Source organism: Salvelinus namaycush, chromosome 32 (assembly GCF_016432855.1).
Source record: "Salvelinus namaycush isolate Seneca chromosome 32, SaNama_1.0, whole genome shotgun sequence".
NCBI lineage: Eukaryota > Metazoa > Chordata > Actinopteri > Salmoniformes > Salmonidae > Salvelinus > Salvelinus namaycush.
In genome coordinates, this window is record NC_052338.1 from 20,106,162 (window position 1) to 20,117,410 (window position 11,249).

At 39.9% G+C, this 11,249-nt stretch overlaps 1 protein-coding gene across 1 annotated transcript; it reads right to left on the reverse strand.

The window, feature by feature from the left end:
* Window positions 1-6,889: 6,889 nt before the first annotated feature.
* On the reverse strand, window positions 6,890-10,130 carry LOC120027322. The gene is made up of 3 exons (XM_038972243.1): window positions 9,993-10,130; window positions 9,630-9,800; window positions 6,890-8,287 (listed from the first exon to the last, which is right to left on the reverse strand). The coding sequence occupies exons 1-3, from the start codon at window positions 10,041-10,043 to the stop codon at window positions 7,676-7,678; spliced, it is 834 nt and encodes a 277-aa protein (XP_038828171.1). The 5' UTR covers window positions 10,044-10,130; the 3' UTR covers window positions 6,890-7,675.
* Window positions 10,131-11,249: the final 1,119 nt, after the last annotated feature.

Sequence of the window (11,249 nt, forward strand, 5' to 3'; positions counted from 1 at the left end):
GGAGATATAAGGCTCCAGCTTCAGAGATTTTTGCAATTCGTTCCAGTCATTGGCAGCAGAGAACTGGAAGGAAACACTGTCATCCCTCAACATGTATAGTTGCATGGATGAACCCAAATAAACGTCACTAGAAAACAGCTTAAACGCATATGCAGCTACTTTGATGTTATTCTATCTGTTGAGTTGACGTGACTGTGTTAGACCTAGTTGGCTAGCTAGCAAGCAAGGGATAAGAACATTGCCAACCAGCTTAGCAATCAAACAAAGAGAATGAACGACCAGGCCGCTCCTCTAGCAACCTAACTGATAGAACTAACAACCAGATTTAGTGAAAGGATGAAAGTATGAATTTACTTATTAAAATATAAATGAAAAAAAAAATACTGGTAAATTTGTGCTTGTTTCTTTGGCAACCATGGTATAAGCGGGATAAACGCCTCCGCTCTATACATTATCTGGAGCTAATAAGTACCAAGTGCGTGCGTGTGTGTTAGCCTAGTGGTTAGAGCGTTGGACTAGTACCCGAAAGGTTGCAAGATCAAATCCCCGAGCTGACAAGGTACAAATCTGCCGTTCTGCCCCTGAACAGGCAGTTAACCCACTGTTCCTAGGCTGTCATTGAATTTGTTCTTAACTGACTTGCCTAGTTAAATAAAGGTAAAATAAATATGTAAATGCATCCATCTCTAGGTCTATCCGCCCTCTCCTGGCTGTGTTTGGTCCTCTCCTTTCTGCCTCCGTCTCGGTCTGGTGCAAGCTGCAGCAACCTTATGACAAACTTCTCCGTCTCTCCATCTGTAGCTTTGGATGTGAAAGTTTCACCTGACAGCACCTTTGAATAACAGGGCAGAGCAAAAGAAGTAGTTACAACAATTAGTCAGATTGACACCACACAAAAATCCTAGGAATCACAATCCAGACCTCAAATATCAAAACAATAACCACAGAGGTTTTCAATTTCAACACCGAGTAACAGATCAAGAGATATACATTGAGAAAAATATAAAACGCTACATGCAAAGTGTTAGTCCCATGTTTCATGAGCTGAAATAAAAGATCCCAGAAATGTTCCATAGGCACAAAAAGCTTATTTCTCTCATTTTGTGCACACATTTGTTCACATACCTGTTTGTAAGAATTTCTCCTTTGCCAAGATAATCCACAGGTGTGGCATATCAAGAAGCTGATTAAAACAGCATGATAATTACACAGATGCACCTTGTGCTGGAGACAATAAAAGGCCTCTAAAATGTGCAGTTTTGTCACAACACAATGCCACAGATGTATCAAGTTTTGAAGGTGCGTGGAATTGGCATGCTGACTGCAGGAATGTCCACCAGAGCTGCTGCCAGATTAACATTAAATCATTTCTCTACCATAAGCCACCTCCAATGTCGTTTTAGAGAATTTGGCAGTACGTCCAACCGGTCTCACAACTGCAGACCACGTGTATGGCGTTGTGTGGACGAGCGGTTTGCTGATGCCAACGTTGTGAACAGAGTGCCCCAGGGTGGCGGTATGGTATGGGCAGACAGGCATAAGCTATGGACAATGAACGCATTTTATGAATGCAATTTGAATGCACAGAGATACTATGATGAGATCCCGAGGCCCATTGTCGTGCCATTCAGATCGGCCCTGTGGTTCCGGAGATGTAATTTAGGTGTTTTTCACAAAATTAAAAAATGGTGGAAAATCCATCATGGTTGATCTTATGAATTAATTACGCTTCACCATCTGGCAGTCCGTCGGACAAATCTGGATTTGGAGGAAGCCAGGAGAACGCTACCTGCCTCAATGAATAGTGACAAATGTAAAGTTTGGTGGTTTGAATAATGGTCTGGGGGTGTTTTTCATGGTTCGGGCTGGGTCCCTTAGTTCCAGTGAAGGGAAATCTTAAAGCTACAGCATAATGACATTCTAGACGATTCTGTGCTTCCAACTTTGTGGAAACAGTTTGGGGAAGGCCCTTTCTTGGTTCAGCATGACAATGCCCCTGTGTACAAAGTGAGGTCCATGCAGAAATGGTTTGTTGAGATCGGTGTGGAAGAACTTGACTGGCCTGCACAGAGCTGTGACATCAACCCCATCGAACACTTTTGGGATGAATTGGAACGCCGACCGCGAGCTAGGCCTAATCGCCTAACATCAGAGTCCGACCTCACTAATGCTTGTGACTGAATGGAAGCAAGTCCCCACAGCAATATTCCAACATTTAGTGGAAAGCCTTCCCAGAAGACTGGGGGCTGTTATAGCAGCAAAGGGGGGGACCAACTCCATATTAATGCCCATGATTTTGGAATGAGATGCTCGACGATCAGGTGTCCACATATCTTTGGTCATGTAGTGTAATTAATATATACAGAACCAGTCAAAAGTTTGGACATACCTACTCATTCAAGGGTTTTACTTTATTTTTACATTGTAGAATAATAGTGAAGACATCAAAACTATGAAATAACACATGGAATCATGTAGTAACCAAAAAAAAGTTAATACAGAAGCCCTATTTGGTAAAAAATATTATGGCAAGAACAGCTCAAATAAGCAGAGAAATGACAGTCCATCATTACTTTAACATATGAAACTCAGTCAATCAGGAACATTTCAAGAACTTTTAAAGTTTCTTCAAGTGCAGTCGCAAAAACCATCAGCTTCAGAAATTGCAGCCCAAATAAATGCTTCACAGAGTTCAAATAACAGACATCTTAACATCAAATGTTCAGAGGAGACTGCGTGAATCAGGCCTTCATGATCGAATTGCTGAAAAGGAACCACTGCTAAAGGACACCAATAATAAGAAGAGACTTGCTTAGGCCAAGAAACACGAGCAATGGACATTAGACCGGTCGAAATCTGTCTTTTGGTCTAATGAGTACAAATTTGAGATTTTTTACAACCGCCGTGTCTTTGTGAGTAGGTGAACGGATGATCTCTGCATGTGTGGTTCCCACCATGAAGCATGGAGGAAGAGGTATGATGGTGCTTTTCTGGTGACACTGTCAGTGATTTATTTAGAATTCAAGGCACACTTAAACTGCATGGCTACCACAGAAATCTACAGCGATAAGCCATCCCATCTGGTTTGCGGAATGGGACTATCATTTGTTTTTCAACAGGACAATGACCCAAAACACACCTCCAGGCTGTTTAAGGGCTATTTGACCAAGGAGAGTGATGCATCAGATGACCTTGCCTCCACAATCACCCAACCTCAACACAATTGAGATGGTTTGGGATGAGTTGGACTGCAGTGTAGGAAAAGCATCTCAATTTATTGTTGCGAGTTAAAATAATAGAATACACAAGACGCAATTTCGAAATTTGGTTGTGCATCAGAAGTTTTTTCTTGTTATTTTAGTCACTGATAGTTAGTCCCATGTCAGCTAACATTTTTTAGATTGAAGCTCTTTTTAGAAGCTCTTAATTTGGCATTAGGGAAAACAAGAGATGAACTGCCACAAAAAAGACCCGCTAAAGAACACTCTGTAATGTTCACAACTACATATACTTTGAATTCGCGAAAAGTGGGAGGTGTGGTCAAGAAACACTGGCATATTTAATCATCGGACCCAGGCTTGCCGGCTGAATTTAAAAATCCACCACTTATTGTGTATAGGAGAGGTCGCAATTTACGCAATAAATTGGTTCATGCCAACTGCCAGCCACAAAAGAAAATCAGCCAGGCTCTTTTACGCCCTCTACCAAATGGTAACTATAAATGCAGAGGATGTGCACAGTGCAACAATATGATAAAGTGTGAATATTTCTGCCACCCACACACAGGAAAACGGTTCCAAATAAATGACATTATTACGTGTTCCACCACCCATGTTATTTACATGATTAAATGTCCATGTGGGCTTTGCTATGTGTGTAAAACCTCCCGCTCTCTCAAACAGACAATTAGTGAACATAATAGTTCAATCAGGAGAAACGACAGGGATTATCCAGTCGCAGTACATTTTAATGACCTAAAGCATGACATTTCTACCTTTAGATTTTGTGGCATAGAGAAAGTTAAGATATCAGACAGGGGAGGTGATATTAATAATACTCTTGAGTAAAAGGGAATGTTTTTGAATTTTCACCCTCCAGACATTTGAACATGAATTATGTGCCTATTTAAGATTACTCTGATGTTTTTCGTACGATGTACCCAATGATTAATGAAAACTTGCTATGTCCTCATTGTGGTTTTACAGACGTGTTTAATACGTCTTATTTATACACTTGTGTAATATTTATGAAATGCATATTGTTATATTTGGTAGCACTTATTTGTTTTTCCTTTGCCTCCAACCCCTTTCGATGTGTGGAATGGATGTTGGTGGGGCTAGGTCTACATAAGGGTGATAATTTAAAAAATTCACAAAAGCTCTGACGAAGGCCGTGAGGCCGATACGTAAGCTTATTAAATATCAGTGATACTATCAAGAGCAGTGTGCGGTTTCCTTTTTCCTACAGCTTGTGTGGCCTAACACTTCACGGCCGAGCCGTTGTTGCTCCAAGACGTTTCCATTTCACAATAACAGCACTTACAGTTGACCGGGGCAGCTCAAGTGGGGCAGAAATTTAACGAAATTACTTGTTGGAAAGGTGGCATCCTATTACGGTGCCATGTTGAATGTCACTGAGTTCTTCAGTTAGGCCATTCGACTGCAAATGTTTGTCTATGGAGATTGCATGGCTGTGAGCTCGAGTTTATACACCTGTCAGCAACAGTATTGAATTAAATAGCCGAATCCACTAATTTGAAGGGGTGTCCACATACTTTTGTATCTATACTGTCAGTTGACAGTGAGTCAGTTGACAAGCAAAATGTATCTAACAGTAGTTTCCTTGCTAGCATAAAACCTAGTGCATAAAATGCTGTACAATAATGAAAATATGACTAAAACATTGACACGTTCGTCACTCTTAAAGGGACATGCTTTCTTACAGGTGAATAAAACAGAAATTAATATAGAACTGTTGTTTCTGATCAATGGAAATGTGGTAATTAATGTTGTTGTATTGTGCTGGAACTAAGGACAACAAATTATAATTGAATGGGTTCAATTAAGAAAAAAAGTTAGAATAGGATTCTGATTGGGCTAACAAAATCCTACAAGAGTTATCATAAACCTATAGAATAAATGTACTTTTAATCTGTCTGTGCATATTTCAAGACATGGCATATGAGGGTGCAGTGAGATAACCGATGGGCTGGACGATACTCTTCTCATTAATCAGCAGGAAAAACATACTTAAAACTGGAAATCAACCAATCCTCCACCCTCCACAATGGAAAGGTCAAATGCTTTATTATCTAAATGTTGAAAGTGCATGGGCGATGGAGAGAAAGAAAATGGTGCAGTTTGAGGCCATGTGGCAGAGAGTGATATGGGCGCTGGAGATGGGGGATGTGAGCAGGTGGGTCTGGGCAAGGGGAATGTTGTGGATGTTGGTGAGCGTTTGTATGTGCATGTTTTGTACTGTTGAAAAAAAAAAAAAAAAAAAAAAAAGTAAAAAAAACACTAGAGGTTCCAATGGGATTACTTTTGATTTAACATAGGAAAAGAAGTAGTCCAATACAATTCTGATAGAGTTGATACAAAATCCTACAGGATTGCGAGAATCATATAGGGTCAAATATGATTACTTTTGATTCCCATTATGAAAAAAACACACTCCAGTAGAATTCCAATAGGATTCTGATACAGGTGACACAAAATCCTGTAGGATTGCAAGAATCCTATAGGATCCAAGAGGATTACTTTTTATTTCCAATAGGAAAACATTAGTCCAGTAGAATTCTAACAGTAGAGGTGACACAAAATCCTATAGGATTGTGAGAATTATATAGGATTCTTTTGAAAAAAAATCACTCGTCCTATAAATCACTAGTCCTATAGGATGTTTTTACTAGGGTAGTGTAGTTTTGTTTCTTCCCTCTTATTTTCTATATAGTTTCCACTAAGCGTTCCTATTTCTACTGACTGTTACTGGGATAGAAGACTGGTTTATACTTGGTAGATCATTGTCGTTTCTGGAAAAACTGTATGGGAGAGATGGAATGTGAGAAGAGAGCAGAGAAAGTAGAGAGAGGGAGAGTGGTGCTGAGGCGGGGTGTCAGTATCAGGCCAATCCAGCAAATGGCCAATCTCAAAACTCCATTGGTCGAGCACCCAGACAGCTCAGTCAATCAGCCCTCTCCCTCTACTTCAACAGGAAATTCCCTATCCAGGATGCCACAACAGAGAGACAGACACATTTTATTGTATTTTCTTGACACAGACACATTGAGCTTTGTGTTTGCCAGCACTGAGGCATGGTATGGGCTCAATCCTTTTTTTGGAATAGAAACTGAGTTTGAGCACCGTGTGTATGCGTGTGTGACTATGCGTCTCCAATCAGCTGGAGTCCCATCATGTGATCTCTACCTCAAGATCGAGGGAAAGGAGAACATACAAATAGATTAAGTAAAAATGGTCTAACAGACTCTCAACTTCAGTTCTTCATACAAACTATAATTATTTATGACTGTTCTTTGACACGGGGGAGGAGTTACGGAGGGAGAAAGTGAGAGGTAGAGAGATGGAGAAAGAGGGAGAGAGAGAGGGAGAGTATGAGGGTAGAGAGGGAAGAAGAAAAGAGGGAGAGGTACAGAGATGGAGGAACAGAATAGGGGGAGACTGAGGGAGGGAAATTGCCGAACCTGGCGAAAAGGGTGGAAAATGCCAGTGCGCCAGTTTTTACTTGATAAAATAGCAAACTATAGTGCGTTTGACACCTGCACCTCAGCGGCAGCCGAAAATAAAGCCCTTGGTCTTGCCATATCCATGTTTCATATTTATTTGTGCAGGTCGTTAACCTTATGTTTTTATTAATCCTAGGACATTTCTCTTCCCACACGCATGCAGTATATTCACTTCAATATACCAATATACAATATACCATGAATACTTTCACTTAACTTTTCAGCACCTTGTTTTTCTGTTCTGCTATTTCAACTCTCTTCACCCTTTCGTTTGCAAACTAAGAACAGTAAGCACTGAAAATCTCTCTCTCACACACACAAATTACAACATAGGCTACATTACAATGACTACAATGTAAGTTCCTTTATTAGATGAATTCCTCACATAGCTAGAAATCAAACCAGACATGAATTCACACCAACGTTTAAAGTATTAGTAATTTGTTACAGATTAGTAAAATGTCCGTTAATAACTACAGTATACAGAAGTAAAGTTTAAAATCCCAATTAAAATCATCTTTAAAAAAAATATATGTTAAATGCTTAGTCTAGAATATTAAATTAAATTACAGGCATATTGTGAATTATACAGTATCTCCATGAGGTACTCTAAACAACGGTCCCCTTCTAAAAGAACCATCTACCTCACAGATGTCATTTATAAGAGCTGATAGCTATAGCCTAGCAGTTATACTGTATACTATATGCACAGAGTGGTTCACTGCTTTGGCAATGTTTCAACGCTGGTTGTCAGCCACAAATCAGACGTTGCTAGCCTGGCAGCAAGCTATGACTATATGTTTCATGTTTTGGATCTCAGTGTGTTGCAGTATGAGTGTATATATGTGTGTGTAAAGTGTGTAAGTGCTTGTGTGTGTATGTATGTGTTCGTACGTATGTGTATGGATGTGCTTCACCATCATCTTTGACAATCTACTGTGGAATGTAATAGTCACCATCCCATACATATTTAATAGACCCGAGTTTTCTTTGCAGGTCAGTGCTTACCGACCGTATCACCTGCCTTCGCACCTCGTCATTTACTACTTGCCCAGCATCAAATGTCTCTCCATTGAACAGTTTGCTCAAGCTCTCTGCCTCGGCGCAGTTCCCGTAGGGCCACATCTTAGTTTCCGTTGTCTCAAGGCCAAACAGATTATGACATGATTTGCAAGGATGCATCTCGTTCCCAGTCTTTACATTGAAAGCCTGGCACCTGACATTCGTTGGTAGTTTGAAGGTGTGGTCAAAGTTCTTTCTTTTCTCCTTGGTGTTTGGGTCGTATGTCATCACGGCATTGGATACACGGCAGTTCCAGGTACGCAGACAGGACACAGCAACCATGATCTGTCCTTCTTGCCTCCCATTGCAGGACATGGACACTCCATAGTAACACTTTTTTCCTTGAACCTCCTTCCTTTGAGAGACACAGATGGTTGAGGAGGTGAACTGGTATTTCATTTTGGGTTCTGACATGTCTATGGCGATTTTCTGCAGAGTCGTCAGTATGTCAATCTCTCTGTCTGGTCCAAGCAAGGAGACCACCTGGGAGTAGATGACAACAGACGTCAAAAGAGAGGTCAGGTAGAATCCCAAAAAAGAAAAAAAGGGTGGCCTGTATATTGCAGAGAAACCTTATTGCTATTCACACAATGATTTACACAAATATATACAGATAGGAGCAGATCAATATATTATGTTAGAGCAGGTCACACACATCTTTTTGTGAATACTTTACAAAAGTTTCTCCACAATATACTGTCCACTTTTTTTTTTTTTTTTTTTTTTTTACAAACGGTAGACATCTTAGGATAGGAATGCCCCTTGTGGGCCGTGGTGTGTATTCATGGATACCAAAGGAAGCCAGACTTCTCTCTGTGTTTCAGAATTTTACGTCAACTCGCAAGACGCTGAATGTACAGTATCTCACAGGAGAAAGCATCCAAGTGAGTAAAACAGTGCTCCTCTGTCTCTCTACTGGTATGCCATCTATCTGATGCTGTCTGGTTCAAACGAGTATGACATTGTTGCTGCAAATAGCATTGAAGGCAAGGGAAGCCAGCGAGCGTTTTGTCTCCCTTGATAAAAAAAAGTATACAAAATCAGCCAATCAGCGTTGAGCTAAACTGAGCGAACTCAACTGTGAATGGTCCTGACTAACCAAAACAAAGTGTCAAGGGAAGCCAGCTTGGATTTTGGCGTCACTCTTCTATCAAATCCCACTGAGAACATACATCATTGACAGAAAAACTTGAATTGTTACATCTCGTTGTGTTGTCCTCCGGTGGCTAGATAGCTTAGCTAGCTAAAATTGTCCTTTCCCAAAATTAGCCATGGATGGAGATAGGGATTTGGACTTGTGGTTTTACTTAAATTATCTGTACTGACCAATGATTATAACGGCGATTGTGATCCAACCATTAATTCATACATTGTTGTGCCCCTGGCCTGAGAGGATGGATGTTCAATATGTAGTTGGATGTAGAAGGCTAATGTTAACAAGCTAACGTTGGCTATGAATGGATGTTAGGCTAGCGAGCAAGCATTTTAGCCAGGTAGCCTAGGACAAAAAATAAAAGTGTGTGCTGTATGATAGACTGTTTCATCAACATGAAAGACTGGAGGGTGGCATTGGCGTTTCTCTACAAGTAGGGTGAGTCAACATGTATTTCTACTTGCACAAATGCGCACACACACACACACACACAGATTTCAAAACCATGGACAGCCACATGATATTTTACCCACACACCGCTACTGCTTGTGGGCATCCATAGTTCAGTTAAAATTCAATAAACATGGTGAAAGATGACCACCACTGTTTGTCCCTTCTCTGTTGAATTAATACTGTATAATAATAAAAAGCATTCATCAACACAACACTTACCATATCCAGCACAGAGGAGAACGGAGTGCGTTTTGGCAGTTTACATCTGTAACTCTCAAATGGTCTCGGGAAAGCCTCCTCCACTTCAGGCATTAGTTCACCAAGGATATCATTGGGGGTGAATTGTTGGGGTTTATGAATGAAACCTAAGAAGAAGATGCTGTGGAGAATCTTAGAGACAAACACAGGTTTGCTATGAGAAGAACAAATAAAATGATTGTCTCTTTGGATGATTACCGGTAACCCTAATTCCATCCATCCATCCATCATCCATTCATTCATATTTTCTTGAGGTAGTTTTATGCAGGAAAAGAAGCTAAACTATCCAATTGTAGAGAATGACACCTTCAAATGCATACATACCTCATCCACGTGCACCTTACAGTCAGGCCTGTCTTTGCATAGTTGAATCATTACATTGATGATCCTGAAGGCATTTGTCCTAAAACTTGCTTCAGCCAATATAAGCAATTCTGCCCTAAAATATAAATATATTTTTTGAAAGAACAAGATTTTTATTAAATAAATAAGTGTGCAATTATTTAATATATTTAAATATCAAAAGATGAGTTCACGTTAATGGTGAATATGTTAAGGCTTACTTCTGTTGTTTAGCGTCCTGTCATGAGAAAGATGACGTCATAACCATTAGATAGATCACTTGGCCTATACAATAACTGATACTGCTATTATGAAAACTCATTAGAAGGTTCATATTAATTTGAAATTAGCCAAATTATTTACTGAAATAGCTACGTTTTTAAGAGGACTGAGCAAATATTGTAGACTACACCTAATATTTGCATAGACGTGTCTGCGCACGGGGAGAGGCTATTAGGACACTTCTGACCTGCAAAACGACTTAACAAAACATAATACTGACCCTTACCTTATCTAAACCCTGATCCTAACATAATTTTAACCAATTCTGAAATAAAATTTGGTTTTGCAGGTCTTCCTTATAGCCTTTTACGTGCGCGCGTTCCTGCGCGTCAAAACTCTTGAATAGATTTCGAGTTGTTTTGGCTAAATCGATAGATGGATACAAGATAGTGTGTTCAATTGTTCATTTTTGCCGTGTAGGCCTATCTTAATTTCTTCTCAACAGACGGTGCAAAAAAGCTACTCACCATTTTTGAGGAAGTTGCAAAGATGAAAATGAAAGTCAAAAGCCAAACAGTCGTTTAGTCACCATCACGTGATTTACAGTAAGAATTCAAGAATTAGATGTGTGCCGACTTTTCATATTTGATTGATGGTTACGCCTTCCGACCTATAGCCTAATCCCGAATTGATTTTACAGTTCTTACAACAAATTCCTATAATTAGGTTAATGTTGTTTGAGAAACAGCTCTATTGAATAACTTCACTGAGTGTACAAAAAGTTAAGGACACCTTAATTAACCATATGTCAAGTTGGCTGGATGTCATTTGGGTGGTGCATCATTCTTGATACACAAGGGACACTGTTGAGCTTTTTTTTTTAAACAGCAGTGTTATAGTGCTTGACACAAACTGGTGCACCCGTTCAACAGCATTGAAATCTTTTGTCTCGTCCATTCACACTCTGAATGGCACACCGACACAATCCATGTCTCAAGGTTTGAAAATAATTGTTTC